This window comes from Pogoniulus pusillus, chromosome 1, assembly GCF_015220805.1.
Source record: "Pogoniulus pusillus isolate bPogPus1 chromosome 1, bPogPus1.pri, whole genome shotgun sequence".
Classification (NCBI taxonomy): Eukaryota; Metazoa; Chordata; class Aves; order Piciformes; family Lybiidae; genus Pogoniulus; species Pogoniulus pusillus.
In genome coordinates this window covers 18,548,700-18,569,500 of record NC_087264.1, presented here as the reverse complement: position 1 = coordinate 18,569,500, position 20,801 = coordinate 18,548,700, and the positions used below count along the sequence as shown (strand labels likewise).

At 50.1% G+C, this 20,801-nt stretch overlaps 1 protein-coding gene across 2 annotated transcripts in view; it reads left to right on the top strand.

Annotated features, from left to right (window-relative positions):
• MDGA2 (MAM domain containing glycosylphosphatidylinositol anchor 2) overlaps positions 1-20,801 on the top strand; it is a 453,583-nt gene that overhangs the window by 410,029 nt on the left and 22,753 nt on the right. For both annotated transcript variants that reach the window (XM_064142804.1, XM_064142812.1), the window contains exons 11-12: positions 7,869-8,046; positions 19,199-19,219. In XM_064142804.1, coding sequence (XP_063998874.1) covers positions 7,869-8,046; positions 19,199-19,219 — 199 coding nt within the window. The remainder of the gene's footprint in view (positions 1-7,868; positions 8,047-19,198; positions 19,220-20,801) is intronic.

Genomic DNA, 20,801 nt, shown 5'->3' with positions numbered 1-20,801 from the left:
TTGGAGCCTTCTCCTCTACAAACTGAATAGCACCAACTCCCTCAGTCTTGCACGCCTATGTGTGGCTCAGAGGGTGAAGAGTTCTCCAAGAGCCAGAGAAGGGATGAAGCTGCTGTCTTGAGAACTGTAGAATCATAGCTTTGCTTCAGTGGGAAGAGAGCCAAGAACCCTGTGGCTGTTATGGATGTCCCAGAGTGCCATGGCTACATCTTCCTTGCACAAATCCCTCTTAGCCTAACAATTTGCAGCCACACCATGAACAGAATATTAGGAATTGGAAGGAATCTCTGGAGATCATCTAGACTGACCCTCCTGCCAGAGCAAGTTCATCTAGGAAAGGCCTGGGGCTGTTTTCCCTGGAGAAGAGCAGTTTGAGAGAGGATCTTCGTAGTGTTGTGGATGCCTCCATCTTGAAGGTGTCCAAGGCCAGGCTGGATGAGGCCTTGAGTGACCTGTTCTAGTCAGTGGTACCCAGTGGATGGGATAAGGGGTAACAGGCAGAAACTGGAACTGAGGAGCTTCCATTTGAAGATGAGGAGAAATTTGTTTGGTGTGAGGGTGCTGGAGCCCTGGAGCAGGCTGCCCAGAGAGGTTGTGGAGCCCCTTCCAACCCAAACTATTCTAAGATTCCCCTCTGTAAGCCAAAGTGCCTTTCTTCAGATGGGAAACTGCTGGTGTAACAAATGAAAGGCTGATGGGCATTGGGCAGAGGGCATAGCATGCCTTGGCAGGGCTGGGAAATGGGACGGGGAGGGTTGAGATGAAAGAATGCTTTAGAAGTGCTCCTGGGACCCCAAAAATATCACCTTTATTGAGTATCAGTGTTGTGATTCCATGTGGGCCTTACTTCACCTCTCCACCCTCATGTATCTAAGTGTCTCTCCTGTGAGGAGGCCTGCAGCAGGCTGCCCAGAGAGGCATTGGAGTCTCCTCCTCTGGAGACATCCCAAGCCCAGCTGGACATTGTGATGCTGGGCAAACTGCTGTGGGTGCCTCTGCTTTAGCAGGGGGATGTTGTACTGGATGGTCTCCAGAGGTCACTTCCAACCCCCACCAGTCTGTGATTTGCTGGTGGGTTTTTTTTGTTGTTGTTTAAATTGTGGAGTGATGATGCAGGCAAAGTGCTCAGCAGTAAAGCAGGCACATGGGACACAACCACCACACCTCTTCTGCCTCACACTCTGCCTCAGGGGAGTATAAATCCTCCTGCATGTTGCATTCATGCAACAAGCCATGTGGAGGAGGACAGAGTTCCCATTTCTCAGGGTGGCTCTTGCCCATAACCTTACATTTGTAACTATCTTGCTCAACACTCAAGTTGAAGGATGAGAGACAACCTTGTGTGTCTCCTCATGGAGAGCTGCATAGATTTGGTCACCCTCCACTTGTTTCTGAAGGTGCTGAGGTTTGCCAAGATGCTGTATGCATATAAGGAACATTTTCTGTTGCATTAATAACTCTCTGAGGAATATTCTGACATGAATTTATTTCAGCTTTAGGATTTGCATTTGGAATTAGCGACCCAGATTCTTCTCTATTGCTTTGTGTTTCAAAGCATCCTTCTACATGTCCCCTGATAGAATAGAATCAGCCAGGTTGGAACAGACCTCCAAGATCACCCAGCCCTAGCCAGTCAATTGGACCATGGCACTAAGTGCCTCATCCAATCTTGTCTTGAACATCTCCAGGGAGGGTGACTCCACCACCTCCCTGGGCAGCCCATTCCAATGCCAATGACTCTCTCTGACAACAACTTCCTCTGAACATCCAGCCTAGACCTCCCCTGGCACAACTTGAGACTGTGTCCCCTTCTTCTGTTGCTGGGTGCCTGGCAGAAGAGCCCAACCCCACCTGGCCACAGCCTCCCTTCAGGGAGTTGCAGACAGCAATGAGGTCTGCCCTGAGCCTTCTCTTCTGCAGGCTGCACACCCCCAGCTCCCTCAGCCTCTCCTCACAGGGCTGTGCTCCAGGCCCCTCCCCAGCCTTGCTACCCTTCTCTGGACACCTTCCAGCACCTCAACATCTGTCTTGAATTGAGGAGCCCAGACCTAGACACAGGACTCAAGGTGAAGGCATTTGGGTCTGTTCAGCATGGGGAAGAGAAGGCTCCAGGGAGATGTTAGAGACACCTGGGCAACCTGTGCCAGTGTCTCACCACCCTCACTGCAAACAACTTCTTCCTAACAGCCACTTCCAATCTCCCCTCTGCCACTTTAAACACATTCCTCCTCATCTTGGCATGACAAGACCTTGTCAGTAGTCCCTCCCCAGCCTTCCTGTAGTCCCCTTCAGGTACCACATGGCCATTACAAAATATCTTTAAGGTCTCTACCACCCAAAGTGATTCTGTGATTCTAAAGACAGCAGTTGGCATAGATGATCTCTGAATCATAGAATCAAGCTGTTTGGAAGAGACCTCCAAGCTCATCCAGCCCAACCTAGCACCCAGCCCTAGCCAGTGAATCAGACCATGGCATTAAGTGCCCCATCCAGGCTTTCTTGTACACCTCCAGGAACTCCCTTCCAACCAAAGTACTTCTATGCTTCTATCAGCCCTAAGAGCGCATCCCAAGTTCCACATTTTAGCAAGTGCTCCCAGCTCTCTGATCTTTACTGTCAGCAAGATGAAAGCAAATGAACCAAGTGAGACATTCCCAGAGCAATGTGAAGGGTCTGCAGCTCTGCTTTCCACAGTGGCTTCTCTGCTCCTCGGCAGGTTCCCTGTACCGCCAGCAGTGATGCAGCTACGGTGACCTAGAAAATGAATGGCTCCACTTTAAAGAAGCAATACAAAGTCACTTGGCACCTGTAAACCAGAGGAGAACTCCTTCAAGCTTGTTATTTGAAAGATGAAAGTTCCCACCTTCCTTTTTATTTTCAGTCTATAGATGTCTGTGGTCCCAGTCAGTTGATAATGAGAAAGTCTCTTCAAACAGCCCGGAGCATAGAATCAAGAGTTTGGAAGAGACCTCCAAGCTCATCCAGCCCAACCTAGCACCCAGCCCTGGCCAAGCAACCAGACCATGGCACAAAGTGCCCCAGCCAGGCTTTGCTTCAACATCTCCAGGGACAGCGACTCCACCACCTCCCTGGGCAGCCCATTCCAATGCCAATCACTCTCTGACAACAACTTCATCCTAACATCCAGCCTAGACCTCCCTTGGCACATCTTGAGACTGTGTCCCCTTGTTCTGTCCCTGGGTGCCTGACAGAAGAGACCAACCCCACCGGGCTACAGCCTCCCTTCAGGTAGCTGCAGGCAGCAATGAGCTCTGCCCTGAGCCTCCTCTTCTGCAGGCTGCACACCCCCAGCTCCCTCAGCCTCTGCTCCAGGCCCCTCCCCAGCCTTGCTGCCCTTCTCTCAACACCTTCCAGCATCTCAACATCTCTCTTGAATTGAGGAGCCCAGAAGTGGACACAGCACTCAAGGGGTGGCCTGAGCAGTGCTGAGCACAGGGGCAGAAGAACCTCCCTTGTCCTGCTGCCCACACTGCTCCTGAGCCAGCCCAGGATGCCATTGGCTCTGCTGCCCACCTGGGCACACTGCTGCCTCATCTTCAGCTAGTCTCTACCAGCACCCCCAGCTCCCTCTCTGCCTGGCTGCTCTCAGCCACTCTGTCCCCAGCCTGTAGTGCTGCTTGGGGTTGTTGTGGCCAAAGTGCAGAACCCTGCACTTGGCCTTGTTCAATCTCATCCCATTGGCCTCTGCCCATCCAGCCTGTTGTCTCTGGTCACTTTGTTGTGTTTCTGACTTCTGGTTTCATTCAGCAGTGGGCAGGGTCAGAGGCAGTCACAGATATTTCCCATGCAGGTAGGCAGGAATTCTGTGAAGGTTGCCTGGACAATGGCTTCAAAATGGGGGTGGAATTTTCTCTCCATGCTCGCAGCACTCTTCTCATGGTCCTTCGTGGGCAGGTTGTGCTGCAGATGGATGAAGGAAAAAATGGAGAGGGGTAGATTTTCTTGTCTTTCTGACTACAAGAAAAGTCTGGTTTGTTATAAGAAGTTGTTCTCTTGGAGGTGTTGGATCATGTCTGAGGAGTGACAAAGGTGGTGAAGGGTCTGAAGAACAGGTCTGGTGAGAAGCAGCTGAGGGAATTGGCATTGTTCAGCCTGCAGAAAAGGGGCACAAAGGCAGACCTGGGTCTTTGATCACACTCTGTGATCCACAACCTCCCTGGAGGTGGTCAGGACCGGGTTGGATGGGGCCTTTAGCAACCTGTTCTAGTGGATGGTGTCCTGATCTGGCAGGGGTGTTGGACTTGCTGAGCTCTTTGAGTCCCTTCCAACCTTTAATATCCTGTGAGGGACCTGTTCTAGTGGGAGGTGTCTCTTCCTATGGCAGGGGGTTGGAACTGGATGAGTTTTGGGGTCCCTTTCTGGGCCATAGCAACAGTCTGAAATGAAGATAAGTTACCCATGGCACAGCAATGTGCCCTTGTGGTCAAGAAGGCCAGTGGGATCCTGGGGTGTATTAGGAGCAGTGTGTCCAGAAGATCAAGGGAGGTTCTCCTCCCCCTCTCCTCTGCCCTGATGAGTCTTCATCTTGAATCCTGTGTTCAGTTTTGGCCTCCCCAGTTGAAGAGGGACAGGGGTCTGCTGGAGAGAGTCCAGCAGAGGGCTAAGAGGATGATGAGGAGACAGGAGGGCATGGCTGATGAGGAGAGGCTGAGGAATCTGGGGCTGTTTAGTCTGGAGAAGAGAAGACTGAGATGGGATCTAATAAACGTTTATCAATATCTGAGGGCTGATGGCCAGGAGTGGAGGGACAGGCTCTGCTCACTGCTCCCTGGGATAGGACAAGGAGCAATGGGTGTAAGTTGCAGCAAAAGAGGCTCCACCTTAACACAAGGGGGAACTTCTTGACTGAAAGGCTCCCAGAGCACTGGTAGGCTGAAGAAGCCCCATCCCTGGAACCATTCCAGGTCAGGCTGTTCGGGGCTGTGAGCAACCTGCTCTAGTTAGAGATATCATAGAATCAGCCAGGTTGGAAGAGATCTCCAAGCTCATCCAGTCCAACCTAGCACCCAGCCCTGTCCAGTCATCTAGACCATGGCACTGCTGACTGCATTTTGGACTGGATGACCTTTAAAGGTTCCTTGCAACTGAAAGCAGTCTGGGATGGCAGACGAAGCAGTTGCCCAGGAGCTGAGCGATTACATTGCATGCAGTTAGCTGCAAAAGAAAACTCTGAGAATTCTCTTTTTCAGTCAGAAAAAATCAATTCTGGTGGTTGTTATAAATTGTAAAGAAATCCCTTTCAAGGCCAGAGCAGCTTCTCCTAGGGGAGTACAGCAGATTAATTAACGTTGGGTCCAGTTGTCATCAGTTAAAGAGATGCTTGCCTGGTTCGTGGAGTCAGTGAGGAAATTCACTCTGGCAATCAATATGCTGAGCACAATGGGCTAAGGAGGTGTTTATTTGTTAGAAACATAACTGTGCATATAAGCAATCAATATTTAATCATCCCATGGGATTAATTTCTCAGGAAATCTCTGTGTTGAAGTCTTTAGGAGAATAGAGTGTTCCTCAACAGCAGGCACGGGAGAAATGCCTTCTTGTTGACAGATCAGAGGCTCTTTCAGCCTCCTGAGATCGAGTGAAATGCCCAAAAAGCAGCCACACTGCTGCAACCCCTTTCTTCTGATGTCAGGGAAATCATAGAATGGGTTAGATTGGAAAGGGCCTCAAAGCTCAGCCAGTTCCAACCCCCCCCCCTCCCATAGGCAGGGACACTTCCCACTAGAACAGGTCACACACAGGATGTTAGGGGTTGGAAGGGACACAAAGAGCTCACCAAGTCCAACCTCCCTGCCAGAGCAGGACCATACAATCTAGCTCAGGGCACACAGGAATACATCCAGACAGGCCTGGAAAGGCTCCAGAGAAGGAGACTCCACAATCTCTATGGAGAGCCTGTGCCAGTGCTCTGGGACCCTTACAGGAAAGAAGTTGCCCCTTGTGTTGAGCTGGAACCTCCTGTGCTGCAGCTTCCATCCATTGCTCCTTGTCCTATAACAGGGAGGAAGACCTCATCCAACCTGTCCTTGAACACCTCCAGGGAGGTTGTGGAGCACAGAAGGTGCTCTTTGATTACATTCTGTGCCCCACAACCTCCCTGGGCAACCTGTGCCAGTGTCTCACCACCCTCCCTGCAAACAACTTCTTCCTAACAGCCACTTTCAATCTCCCCTCTGCCGCTTTAAACCCATTCCTTCTCATACTCTCATTACAAGACCTTGTTAATAGTCCCTCCCCAGACTTCCTGTAGTCCCCTTAAGATACTGGAAGGCCATTCCAAGGTCTCCTTAGCAGCAGCCTTGGCAGGTTGAATGCCCACCCTAGGAGGTGTTTCACAGAGGCAGAGCAGTGGTGGTGAGGGACATGGTTTAGCAGCAGCCTTGGCAGGTTGAATGCCCACCCTAGGAGGTGTTTCACAGAGGCAGAGCAGTGGTGGTGAGGGACATGGTTTAGCAGCAGCCTTGGCAGGTTGAATGCCCACCCTAGGAGGTGTTTCACAGAGGCAGAGCAGTGGTGGTGAGGGACATGGTTTAGCAGCAGCCTTGGCAGGTTGAATGCCCACCCTAGGAGGTGTTTCACAGAGGCAGAGCAGTGGTGGTGAGGGACATGGTTTAGCAGCAACATTGGCAGAGTTAGAGAAGGGTTGGACTGTATGATCTTCAAAGTCTTCCAAACAAAATGATTTCCTGCTTCTGTGTACTACATGAGAACTTCAGCATGCTGACAGGTGTAGCAAGCTGAGTGGAACATCTCATTTCAGCATCACTGCATCTCTGCAGTTATTTTAGGCTGCATGGTAAATATTTAATGATCTTTGTCTTCTGCTGGCAGAGTCTGTGTGGAGACAGAGTGTCTGTAAGTCATCTTGCAATGTCAAGTCACTCTGCTGCATTGTGAGTCATAGAATGGTTTGGGTTGGAAGAGACCTTAAAGATCATCTAGTTTCAACCTTGCTCTGTGCAACCTGGCCTTGGGGCATTAATCTTAAGGTCATTAATATTTAGCCTATTTCTTTCTCACTCACCAACAGGAGTGCTTGGAAATAAAACTACATTTCAGCACCTCTGTGAGTTTCAAATCATGTCCCAAATGACAACTGAGAAACATTGTGGCTTCTGATGAGGAGATAGAACCCAGCCCATGGAGGTTTGGCTGCCCATGATCTGGTGTGAGCAGAGGAGGATGAGCAGATGGCAGTAGGGTTGGCTTTGGGGATGACAGGCTTGTAACCTGTCCCCTGAGTGTCTGTAAGGAGGAAAGACTAAGAGACCTGAGGCTTTTTAGCCTGGAAAAGAGTATCCTGAAAGGGACTCCAGTTCTGGGCTCCTTCATTGCAGAGAGATGTTGAGGTGCTGGAAGGTGTCCAGAGAAGGGCAGCAAGGCTGGGGAGGGGCCTGGAGCACAGCCCTGTGAGGAGAGGCTGAGGGAGCTGGGGGTGTGCAGCCTGCAGAAGAGGAGGCTCAGGGCAGACCTCATTGCTGTCTGCAGCTACCTGAAGGGAGGCTGTAGCCAGGTGGGGGTTGGGCTCTTGTGCCAGGCACCCAGCAACAGAACAATGAGACACAGCCTCAACATGTGCCAGGGCAGGTCTAGTCTGGATGTTAGGAGGAAGTTGTTGTCAGAGAGAGTGATTGGCATTGGAATGGGCTGCCCAGAGAGGTGGTGGAGTCCCCATCCCTGGATGTGTTGAAGCAAAGCCCGGATGGGGCCCTTAGTGCCATGGGTTAGTTAATGAGAAGGTGTTAAGTGATAGATTGGACTTGGTGACCTCAAAGGTCTTTTCCAACCTGGCTAGTTCTGTGCCTCTGTGAATTCCATGATCCTTGCATCCTCCTCTTTGATTTTAGGCTGGACAGCAGCGTTGGTGGGAGCAGGAAATTACTGTGAATGGAAACATCCAAAAGGGAGAATTAATCACCTACAACCTGACTGAGCTGATCAAACCTGAAGCCTATGAAGTGCGTCTAACCCCTATCACCAGGTTTGGAGAAGGGGACTCAACTATTCGAGTCATCAAGTATAGTGGTAAGAAGATCTTCATGTTCTTGCAAGTACACTCTGACATCCTTGGGTGTGCTTCAGGGTGTGGGGGTGGTGGGTGGTGCTGTGTGAACTGATGGGTGATGGTGGAAGGGATAAGTGCAGGCATTCAGGAAGGAGTTTTCAGGGTAGAAACAAAAATGGGCATAAAGGGAGAGATGTCTAGGTGGGGGCCAAAAAAGAGTTTCCACCATGAGAAGATCCACACTGACCCAAAAAATCATTTCAAATGTCACTTTGCACAGCCAAAATGCAAAATCATATGAAAATCTTGGTGAAATGAAGAAAATGAGGCTCTGGCCAGCCTGAGCTACCACAGAGTGTCCCTGCTCATGGCAGCAGGGTGGGAATTAGATGATCCTTGTGGTCCCTTCCAACCCTGACTGATTCTATGCTTCTAAATGAATAACACACCAAGGTGATGTTGGTGTCATGAAGTGAGTCATTTCAAGAGTGGATTTCTGGGTTGGATGCTTTGAAGGGCAGTGAGTTTGGGAGAGAGCTGCTCCTCACTAGACTCATTCTCCAGACCCTTCACCAGCTTTGCTGCTGCTGATGCAGCATGCATCCTGCATCTCAGCCTGATGAATCATGAGACTCCATCTCTTCATAAATGATTTTCAGCACTCTATTAATATCAAGGGGGGGGGGGGGGGGGGGGAGGAATGAGATTAAGCTATCTCAAAGATCTATTCCAATGTTTGGAGCATTTCATAAATCTGCTGTATCTTTGGGTTTGTTTTGGGTTGTTTTTTTCCCTGTAAGTGTTTCCAAAGACTACATTGCCCAAAGCTCATGAGGACAAGAAGTCAATTATAGGCAGGACTTTGTTTGCTGCATCTTATTTACTAAATCCATGAATCTGGTAATTAAGGTATTAGGAAGGAACTCATTACAGTGAGGGTGGTGAGACACTGAAACAGGTTGCCCAGGCAGGTTGTGGATGTTCTCCCCCTGGAGGTGTTCAAGCCCAGGGTGGACAGGACCTTCAGCAGCCAGGCCTAGTGGAAGGTGGCTTTGCCCAAGGCATGGTGACCTTTAAGGTCCCTTCCAAACCACTCCATGATGATAAAAATGAGAAGGTAGCCATTCTACAGTACTTCCTATTGGATTTTGGCTCCTAGTCACACCTCTTGACTCTGATAAGTGTCTGTATTCTGCCATTAGGTTCCCATCATTGAAGATCATCTTCTGTGCTCCACAACCTGCCTGGGCAACCTGTGCCAGTGTCTCACCACCCTCACTGCAAACAGCTTCTCCCTGACATCCACTTTTAATCTCCCCTCTGCCAGTTGTCCTCAGAGAAGGGCAACAAATCTGCTCAGGGGTCTAGAGAACAGGTGTGGAGAGGAGCAGCTGAGAAATCATAGAACCATAGGATGGGTTAGGTTGGAAAGAACCTCAAAGCTGAGCCAGTTCTAACACTCCTATGCCATAGGCAGGGACACCTCCCACTAGAACAGGTTGCTCAAGTCCTCATCCAACCTGGCCTTGAACACCTCCAGGGAGGCTGTGGAGCACAGAATGGGATCTTTGATCACCTTCTGTGCTTCTGTGCTCCACAACCTCCCTGGGCAACCTGTGCCAGTGTCTCACCACCCTCACTGCAAACAGCTTCTTCCTAACAGCCACTTTCAGTCTCCCCTCTGCCACTACAAACCCATTCCTCCTCCTTCTGTCATGGAGAGTGCACAAACATGTCTGGGCAAGCCAGGACATGGATAAGCCTATTTTCATAGAATGAACCAGGTTGGAAGAGACTTCTAAGCTCACCCAGCCCTGGCCAATCAACCAGACCATGGCACTAAGTGCCTCCAGGGACGGCGACTCCACCACCTCCCTGGGCAGCCCATTCCAATGCCAATCACTCTCTCTGTCAACAACTTCCTCCTAACATCCAGCCTAGACCTGCCCTGGCACAGATTGAGACTGTGTCCCCTTGTTCTATTGCTGCTTGCCTGGCAGCAGAGCCCAACCCCACCTGGCTACAGCCTCCTTTCAGGGAGCTGCAGACAGCAATGAGGTCTGCCCTGAGCCTTCTCTTCTGCAGGCTGCACACCCCCAGCTCCCTCAGCCTCTCCTCACAGGGCTGTGCTCCAGGCCCCTCCCCAGCCTTGCTGCCCTTCTCTGGACACCTTCCAGTATCTCAGCAATGATGGAAAAGCAGTTACTGAGCTGGTGGGATGCACAGCAGAAGCTTTCATCAACCTAGGAGATAATTATAAGCAATGTAAAGAACATAAAAGACATTATGCAAATGGCTCTTAAAAGCACAACTAAGATGATTTTTTGCATTTTTCTCCAATTATATAGTTGTGGTTTGGGGGTTTTGTTTTGTTTTTCTTTTTCAATTGTGAGACCTCAGGCAAGGAAGAAAACATTTCAGTGTCTCTAAATTCGGTGGGGTTTTGTGTGTGGCTTTCTGCCTCTCTGTGTTCAGTTTTGATCCATGCTCCAGCAGTGTCAGTCCTTCTCCTGCTCTCTCTTCTCTGCCCTAAGGAGTCCTGGGTCTGGTTCTGGACTCCCCATTTCAAGAGGGGCAGGGAACTGCTAGAGTGAGTCCAGTGGAGGTTGCAGAGATGTGGAAGGGCATGGAGCATCTCTGTGAGGAGGAAAGGGTGAGACAGCTGGGGCTGTGGAGCCTGTAGGAGAGCAGCCTGAGAGGACATCTTCTTAATACACAGGGGAACTACTGGAGAGAGTCCAGTGGAGGTTGCAGAGATGTGGAAGGGCCTGGAGCATCTCTGTGAGGAGGAAAGGGTGAGACAGCTGGGGCTGTGGAGCCTGTAGAAGAGCAGCCTGAGAGGACATCTTCTTAATACACAGGGGAACTACTGGAGAGAGTCCAGTGGAGGTTGCAGAGATGTGGAAGGGCCTGGAGCATCTCTGTGAGGAGGAAAGGGTGAGACAGCTGGGGCTGTGGAGCCTGTAGAAGAGCAGCCTGAGAGGGCATCTTCTCAATACTCAAGATTAAGAGCTAAAGGACCTGTGGGGGACAAGAGGATGGGGCCAGACTCTTGTCAGTGATGCCCAGTGACAGGACAAGGGGCAACAGCACAAACTGGAACCCAGGAGGTTTCATCTGAAGGTGAGGAGAGACTTGTTTGGTGTGAGGGTGCTGGAGCCCTGGAGGAGGCTGCCCAGTGAGGTGGTGGAGTCTCCTTCTCTGAAGAGTCTGCAAACCCTCCTGGCCATTGTGATCTTGGGCAAGCTTCTTTAGGTGCCCCTGGGCAGGGTTGAACTGGATGATCTCCAGAGTTCCCTTCCAAGCCCCAGGGTGCTTTTTTTTTCTACTGTATTGATCATGTTTGCTGTCATACTGGGAAGAAGACAAGATCACAGAACTTTCCAGGTTGGAAAAGCCCTTTAAGTTCACTGAGTCCATCAATGAACCATTGAGACCATCAGATTTTTTTGCCTCTAAGATCATTGAGTCCAACCATCAGATTAGTTTTGCCTCTAAGATCATTGAGTCCAACCATCAGATTAGTTTTGCCTCTAAGATCATTGAGTCCAACCATCAGATTAGTTTTTGCCTCTAAGATCATTGAGTCCAACCATCAGATTAGTTTTTGCCTCTAAGATCATGGGGTCCAACCATCAGATTAGTTTTGCCTCTAAGATCATGGAGTCCAACCATCAGATTAGTTTTGCCTCTAAGATCATGGAGTCCAACCATCAGATTTTTTTTTCCCAGATTTCTTGCCATGGATGAAACAGCAGTTTGAGAAGGACAGGGATCTGCTGGAGAAAGTCCAAGGCAGGGCTAGGAGGATGATGAGGGGACTGCAGCACTGCCTAGTGAGGAGAGGCTGGGGGACCTGGGGCTGCTTAGTCTGGAGAAGAGAAGACTGTTTATAACTATCTGAGGGCTAGGGGTCAGGAGAGGGGGGACAGGCTCTGGGATAGGCCAAGGAGTAATGGATGGAAGCTGCAGCAGAGGAGGTTCCAGCTCAACACAAGGGGCAACTTCTTTGCTATAAGGGTCCCAGAGTACTGGCACAGGCTGCCCAGAGAGGTTGTGGAGTCGTCTTCTCTGGAGGCTCTCAAGGCCTGTCTAGATACGTTCCTGTGTGCCCTGAGCTAGATTGTGTGGTCCTGTTGTGGCAGGTGGGTTGGACTTGCTGACCAGTTTGTGTCCCTTCCAACCCCTGACATCCTGTGAGTCTGTGAACCTCTGGCCCTGTCTGTATCTCTCCAACGACTGTAGAGACCCTGCAATGGCATTGTTAGATCTCAAAAGGAGAGGCCACGTCCATCCTTCCTGTGAAGTCATTTTGGTTGCACTCCTGTTTGTGTTGCAGTGCACATCACCTTCCCCATCAAAACCCAGACCTGGAGATTAACCTGGAAATTGCTAATATATAAACCTATCAGCTTCCAATGTTCTAACCTGCTGGTAGCCACCTCAGTGTCCACACTGAAGGAGCTGTTAAAGCAGGCACACCTCAGTAATAAGCTCTTTACAACGTCCACTGCCAGCTCAAGTGGGAGCTGTAAACAGCCGAAACCAACTCCTCAGCATCCAAGCCCATGAATCCAAAACTTCACCCATGGCTCAAGGATTTGATAGAGAATTCCCTCTCCTGCTATGAATTATTTTCTCCTCCAGAAGCCAAAAGAATGGGAGAAAAGAGCAATCAGCACAGTAGGAGTGACATTGATAATTGCAGCCAGACAGCACTTGACAAGTTCTGTGCTAGACACATATGTTCCTCTGCTCCTGAGCACAGTCTGCTGAATAAATACAAGCAGAGCAATTTAAGTAGCACTAATGAGTGTTTTGTAGTCTAATACAAACCAGATATGTCTGGTTGTAACAGCAGCTCTGTCTCATAGTAGCAGTTTAAATATGATCTCCATCACTTTACATAAATCTGTGCCAGCCTGCTTGAAGTAAGCAGGCTGCAGAGTCCTCCAGCTCACTGAGTCATAGAATCCTTTGGGTTGGAAGTGACCTCTAAAGGTCATCTAGTCCAGCCCCCAGGCAGTCAGCAGGACAGGGCCAGCTAGAGAGGTTGTTCACAGAATGTTAGGGGTTGGAATCACAGAATCACAGCAGCATGCAGCTTGGCAAAGCCCCTCAGCATCATCACCAAGTCCAACCTCCAACCCTGGTCTACAGGACTCATCTTAAACCATACCCCTAAGCACCACATCCGAACCAGTCTTAAACATATCCAGGTTGGGTGACTCCACCACCTCCCTGGGCAGCTCATTCCAGTCCCTGACCTCTCTGGGAAAAACTTCTTCCTAATGTCCAGTATAAACCTCCCCAGCCTCAGCTTGAAGCTATTCCCTCTTGTTCTGTCTCCAGTTCCCTGTGAGCAGAGCCCAGCAGCAGCCTCTCCACAATGTCCCTTTGGGTAGTTGTAGACAGGAGTGAGGTCTGCCCTCAGCCTCCTCTTCCTCACACTACCCATCCCCAGCTCCCTCAGTCTCATCAGATTTATTCTCCAGGCCCTTCCCCAATTTCGTTGCCCTCCTCTAGACCTGCTCCAGCACCTCCACATCTCTCTTGTATTGCAATGCCCAAACCTGAACGCAGCACTCGAGCTGTGGCCTCACCAGAGCTGAGCCCAAGGGCACAGTCCCCTCCCTGCTCCTGCTGAGCACAGCACTTTCAATCCCAGCCAGGATGCCACTGGCCTTCTTGGCTGCCTGGGCACACTGCTGGCTCACACTCAGCTCCTGTCTATTACAGTCTCCAGGTTCCTTTCTGCCAGCAGCTCTCCAGCCACACTGCCCCAGTCCTGCAGTGTTGCTTGAGGTTGTTGTGACCCAAGTGCAGGATCTGGTATTTAGGCTTGTTGAAACTCATCCCATGAATGTTATCCCATTGATCTAAGCCTATCCAAGTCCCTCTGCAGAGCCTCTTTGCCCTCATTCCAATCAACGCTACCACCTAACGTGGCAAAACTTACTGCAAGCTTACTGCTGCCACTCTCTGTGCCTGAATCAGTGGACCTTAAGAGATCATTGAGTCCAACCTCGTTGCCAAGGTGGGGCCACATAGGGCAGGCCACACAGGAACACGTCCAGATAGGTTTTGAAAGTCTCCAGAGCAGGAGGCTCCACAACCTCTCTGGGCAGCCTGCTGCAGGGCTCCAGCAGCCTCAACATGAAGAAGTGTGTTCTCATGTCGAGGTGGAACCCGCTGTGGTCCAACTTCTACCTGTTGTTCCTTGTCCTGTTGCTGGGCACCAGTGAGAAGAGATGATCAGCTTCAGGCTGATGCTCACCTCTCAGCCATTTATTGATGTGGCTGAGATCCTCTCTCAGCCTTCTCTCAAGACTAAACTGCCCCAGTTCTCCCAGTCTTTTCTCACAGGAGAGATGTTCAAGTCTCCCAAACATCCTTGTAGCTCTCTGCTCCACTCTCTCCAGTAGATCTCTGTCTCTCCTGAAATGGGAAGCCCAAAACTGGGCACAGTATTCCAGGTTGGATGTTAGGAGGAAGTTGTTGGCAGAGAGAGTGATTGGCATTGGAATGGGCTGCCCAGGGAGGTGGTGGAGTCACCATGCCTGGAGGTGTTGAAGCAAAGCCTGGCTGGGGCACTTAGTGCCATGGTCTGGTTGACTGGATAGGGCTGGGTGCTAGGTTGGGCTGGATGATCCTGGAGGTCTCTTCCAACCTGGTTGACTCTATGATTCTGCGTGTGGTCTTACCAGGACAGAGTAGAGTAGGAGAACCTGAATCCTCCCTGGATTCTGTGTGGAAGAAGAAGTCTCTAATCATGATTATTGTTATTATTTATTGCTATTATTATAGCTCGGGAAAAGAAGAGGAGGGGACAAGAAGCCATGAAGTTGGCACCAAACTGGGCACCAATTACAGCACTGTTGAATTTACAGGGATGTATTTCCAGCCTTCTGCAGTGTTGTAGTGATACAGGATAATTGCTGTGATGGGAGGAAGAAAGGTTTCTCCTCTCAGAAAAAGCAATATTTACAGTGAAAATAGCTTTTCTTCCCCCCCCCTTCTGCAAACCAAGTGCTTAGATGGGATGGACTTTGGCTCTTAATTAAAGCTTTTAGGTGCTGCTTGTAATTGCCACAAACAGTTTCCAGTCATGAAAGAGGGAGAAAAGCAACCATCCTGCATTCTCCTTACCTCTGCCTTTTGCTTTCTGTCATCAAGAACTTTCGTTTTGTAGCTGTTTTTGTGGGGGTTCTTTAAAGAGGAACATGATTATGGGCTGCCCAGGGAGGTAGTGGAGTACCCATCCCTGGAGGTGTTGAAGCAAAGCCTGGCTGGGGCACTTAGTGCCATGATCTGGTTGCTTGGCTATGGCTGGGTGCTAGGTTGGACTGGATGAGCTTGGAGGTCTCTTCCAACCTGGTTGATCCTATGATTCTATGGTCTAGTTGATTTGATAGGATTGGGTACTAGGTTGGGCTGGATGAGCTTGGAGGTCTCCTTCAACCTGCTTGATTCCAGGATTTTAACATCCAGTTTCAATGTCCCCTCTGCCACTTTAAACCCATTTCTCCTCATGCTGGCATTGCAAGTCCTTGCAAGTAGAATCAGAAAACCACAGGATCACAGAAGCAAGCAAGTTGGAAGAGACTTCCAAGCTCATCCAGCCCAACCCAGCACCCAGCCCTGGCCAATCAACCGGACCATGGCACTAAGTGCCTCTGAAGAAGTTGTTTGCAGTGAGGGTAGTGAGACACTGGCACAGGTTACCCAGGGAGGTTGTGGAGCACAGAAGCACAGAATGTGATCAGGTTGCTCCACAACCTCCCTGGAGGTGATCAGGACCAGGATGGGTGAAGCCTTGAGCAAACTGTTCTAGTGGGAGGTGTCCCTGCCTATGGCACAAGGGGGTTAGAACTGGCTGAGTTTTGAGATCACTTCCACCCTAAACCCATTCTGTGATTGTATGATTCTATGCCATGTTCAGAGACAGGAACTCTTGGGTGGTGACCCCAGTCACAGGTTTCTGCAACTGGATTTCATCTGAATTTGTCAGAGCAGCTCTTAATCAGCAGCTCTGTCATTTTCTCTTCCCATCTCTGAAACAAGCAGACAATGATTTGCCCCAGTGCAATCTCCTTAAGGAACTCAGTCATTACATTGTGTTAGCTAAACCTCATAGCTTCTGCTAACCAATTGCCTTCCATTCTCCAAGAAACATTCCGGTTTTTTGAGTGACTGAATTGGGAAGGAGGTGGAATTGCTGGGGAGCTGTATTTACTGATGCTTGACTTGGTAACTAGAGGCTGAGGCTTTTTATGGAAGCTATCATCTCAGCCTGTAACCTTGAGTCAGGCTATTGAGATTGCTCACAGCAGAGCAAAACAATAGAATCACAGAATCAAGCAGGTTAGAAGAGACCTCCAAGCTCATCCAGTCCAACCTAGCACCCAGCCCTAGCCAATCAACCAGACCATGGCACTAAGTGCCTTATCCAGGTTTTTCTTGGTGATAGGTTGGACTGGATGATCTTGGAGGTCTCTTCCAACCTGGTTGATTCTATGACTCTATGATCTCCAGGGATGGCAACTCCACCACCTCCCTGGGCAGCCCATTCCAATGCAAATCACTCTCTCTGACAACAACTTCCTCCTAACATCCAGCCTATACTTGCCCTGGCACAGCTTGAGACTGTGTCCCCTTGTTCTGTTGCTGGGTGCCTGGCAGAAGAGATCAACCTCACCTGGCTACAGCCTCCCTTCAGGGAGTTGTAGGCAGCAATGAGGTCTGCCCTGAGCCTCCTCTTCTGCAGGCTGCACACCCCCAGCTCCCTCAGCCTCTCCTCACAGGGCTCTGCTCCAGGCCCCTCCCCAGCCTTGTGCCCTTCTCTGGACACCTTCCAGCACCTTAACATCTCTCTTGAATGGAGGAGCCCAGAACTGGACACAGCACTCAAGGTGTGGCCTGAGCAGTGCTGAGCACAGGGGCAGAAGAACCTCCCTTGTCCTGCTGGCCACACTGCTCCTGAGCCAGGCCAGGATGCCATTGGGTCTCTTGCCCACCTGGGCTTATTTGGCATAAAAGCCAAATGAGGCTTTGTGCCAAACAAGGCCTCAGCTCACACTGATTGACAAAAGCAGCAAAACAAATGTAGGCAGTTAGATGGAAGTGTTGGAATGGCAGCTAGGAGAGGAAGCCACCAAAACCAAAAGAAGAACTCCTTCTAAGTTATGCAGAATGAAGCTAAACCCAAATTCTTCACAGCTGCACCAGTACAGGTGAGTAGCTCAGCTGCTGGAAAGCAGCTCTGTGGGGAAGAACTAGGTAGTGCTGGAGGATAATAAGGCCCCCATGAGACAGCCATGTGTACTTGTGGCCAAGAAGGCCAATGGACTCCAGGGGTGCGAGGAGAAGAGTGTGGCTAGAAGGTCAATGGAAGCTCTTTTCCCCCTTTACACTTCTTCTGCATGAAGGGAGGCTGTAGCCAGGTGGGGTTGGACTCTTCTGCCAGGCACCCAGCAACAGAACAAGAGGACACAGCCTCAAGCTGTGCCAGGGCAGGTCTAGGCTGAATGTTAGGAGGAAGTTGTCAGAGAGAGTGATTGGCATTGGAATGGGTCGCCCAGGGAGGTGGTGGAGTCGCCATCTCTGGAGGTGTTCAAGAGAGACTTAAACCCCTGTTGGCACAATTTCAGACCATTTCTTCTCATCCTCTTGCTTGATACCTGCAAGAAGCAGCCAACCCTCACCCTCCTTCCAGGGAGTTGCAGAGATCCAGAAGGGTCTCTCTCAGCCTCCTTTTGTCCAGGCTGAAGGACAAGACTGGATGAGGCACTGAGTGCCATGGTCTGGGTGATTGGCTAGGGCTGGGGGATAGGTTGGACTGGATGATCTTGGAGGTCTCTTCCAACCTGGTTGATTCTATGATTCTGTGGTTTAATTAATTAGAAGGGTTATGTGATTGGTTTGTCTTTATGATCTCAGAGGTCAATGAGATCAAAACTCTTCTGATGAAGTTGCGCTGCTTGCTTTCTGTTGCTTAAAAGGGAAATCAGAATTTATATGAAGGATGCAAGTGCTTCCTGTGTCTTAATGCTCCAATGGGCACAGACACCTTCAAGTGAAGATTGTTTTTATTCCCTGAGCTAAGGGCTCACTCGTGAGGCTTGTCTTGAACACCAAAAAGAAGTTTCAAGTGATGATCCAGGGCCAATGCCTCTCTGCTTTTGGTGATTTCATCCTTTCTGTAGTTTGATTCCTGTGTGAAGGTATCATTCTGTTGGGCAGCTGCCCTCACCCTCACTCTGTCGAACTGGATTCATTAAGGTTGGAAAAGATCTTGAAGGTCACTGAGCACAACTTTCACTATGCCTGCACCAATAAGTTGGGTTTGGTGCTTAGTGATAGCACCTTGGTCCTCGTGGTACAGGTGCTGTTGGTGGACCAGCTGGCTGGGGCACTGAATGCCATGGTCTGGTTGATTGGATAGGGCTGGGTGCTAGGTTGGGCTGGATGAGCTTGGAGGTCTCTTCCAACCTGCTTGATTCTATGTCCCAGAGTGCCATCTCCACACATTTCTTGAACCCTTCCAGGCATGATGAATCCACCACCTCTCCAGACAACCTATTTTGGGCAGGGATGTGTGGATATGGAATCATAGAATGGTTTTGATTGAAAGGGACTTCAAAGCTCAGCCAGCTCCAACCCCCTGCCATAGGCAGGGACACCTCCCACTAGAGCAGGTTGCTCAAGGCCTCATCCAACCTGGCTTTGAACACCACCAGGGAGGTTGTGGAGCACAGAAGGTGATCTTTGTGTGTGCTATTGTGCTCCACAACCTCCCTGGGCAACCTGTGCCAGTGTCTCACCACCCTTGCTCCGAACAACTTCTTCTGAGGCACTTAGTGACATGCTACAGTTTACTGGCTAGGGCTGGATGCTAGGTTGGACTGGATGATCTTGGAGGTCTCTTCCAACTTGCTTGATTCTATGATTCTAACACCCAGTTTCAATCTCCCCTGTGCCAGTTTCTATGACAGGAGACGTTTCCTCATTGGAATCATTGCTTTTGGCTTTCCAGAGAGCCATAAAACTTCCTCAAAATAAGAAGTTATTCCTCTTAATGGGGAGGAACCCATGAGGAATTTGGGATATTCTGAACCTTGATGGATTAGAGCTTGTTCTTGGTGCTAATTCTTTCTTTTCTCTGTCTTGCAGCTCCAGTAAATCCACATCTACGTAAGTATTTCTTAATCTCTTTATGTATGGAGAATTTCCCTTGCACCCCTTCCCCCTGACAGTTAATAAGTCCATGATAAGTAGTTCACTTTCAAGTGGCAGCCCATGAATTTCAGGGGCCACCTGACTTGATGTGCAAGCTGGTCTGGTGGCTGAAGGTCTCATTCCTCTTGTTCTGCCAAAGTGTTAAAGGAAGAGGAAATGGAGAAAAGAAAGTAGGGGGGGGAGGGAAATAGAACCTCAACTCATCTTTTCTGCTGCCCAAATTGTCAAGCTGAAGGAAAAGGCTAACATTCTGAGAAAGCATCCATTGCAACAGGCTCACAGGATGTCAGGGGATGGAAGGGAGCCAAAGAGACCATCCAGTCCAACCCTCCTGCCAGAGCAGGACCATACAACCTAGCTCAGGGCACACAGGAACACATCCAGACAGGCCTGGAAAGGCTCCACACAAGGAGACTCCACAACCTCTCTGGGCAGCCTGTGCCAGTGCTCTGGGACCCTTCCAGTCAAGAAGTTGCCCTTTGTGTTGAGCTGGAACCTCCTGTGCTGCAGCTTCCATCCATTGCTCCCAGGCAGCAAGTGAGCAGAGCCTGTCCCACTCTCCTGACCCCCAGCTCTCAGATAGATATAGACATCTATTAGATCCCCTCTCAGTCTTCTCTTCTCCAGACTAAGTAGCCTCAGGTCCCTCAGCCTCTGCTCATCAGGCAGTGCTGCAGTTCCCTCATCATCCTCCTAACCCTCCCTTGGACTCTCTGCAGCAGATCCTTGTCTCTATTAGACTGGGGAGCCCAAAACTGAATGCAGTACTCAACATTCAGTCTCACCTGGGCAAAGTACCTCACTGTGATGCTGTGGTGTAGTTAAAGAGTTGGAAGCAGAAGCAGTGCATAGGAACTGTGTCTGCACCTCAGTTATGGCAAGAATGTTGAAGGAAAGGTCAGTCTGTGAATATTCTGGATTGGTTTATCATGTGTGAAAACTGCATTTGCAGTTCTTGAGTTGTTTTGCTCTTTTCCAGGGCAATCAGAGGCTCACCTGTAGCTTCAAAACCAAAAGAAGCTCTTTAGATGTCTTGTTATTTTCAGGGTGTGCAGAAATCACAGAACTCATTGTTACAGTGAAATCATAGCATGATGGCTTGGGGAGGATGGACCCTTTCAAGGTTCCAAGCAGTGCTACAGGCTGGGGACAGAATGACTGAGAGCAGCCAGGCAGAGAGGGAGCTGGGGGTGCTGGTAGAGAGTAGTTGAAGATGAGGCAACAGTGTGCCCAGGTGGGCAGGAGAGCCAATGGCATCCTGGGCTGGCTCAGGAGCAGTGTGGCCAGAAGGAGCAAGGAAGTCCTTCTGCCACTGTACTCAACCCTGGTCAAGCCACACCTTGAGTGCGGTGTCCAGTTCTGGGCTCCTCCATTCAAGAGAGATGTTGAGGTGCTGGAAGGTGTTGAGAGAAGGGCAGCAAGGCTGGGGAGGGGCCTGGAGCACAGCCCTGTGAGGAGAGGCTGAGGGAGCTGGGGGTGTGCAGCCTGCAGAAGAGGAGGCTCAGGGCAGAGCTCATTGCTGCCTGCAGCTGCCTGC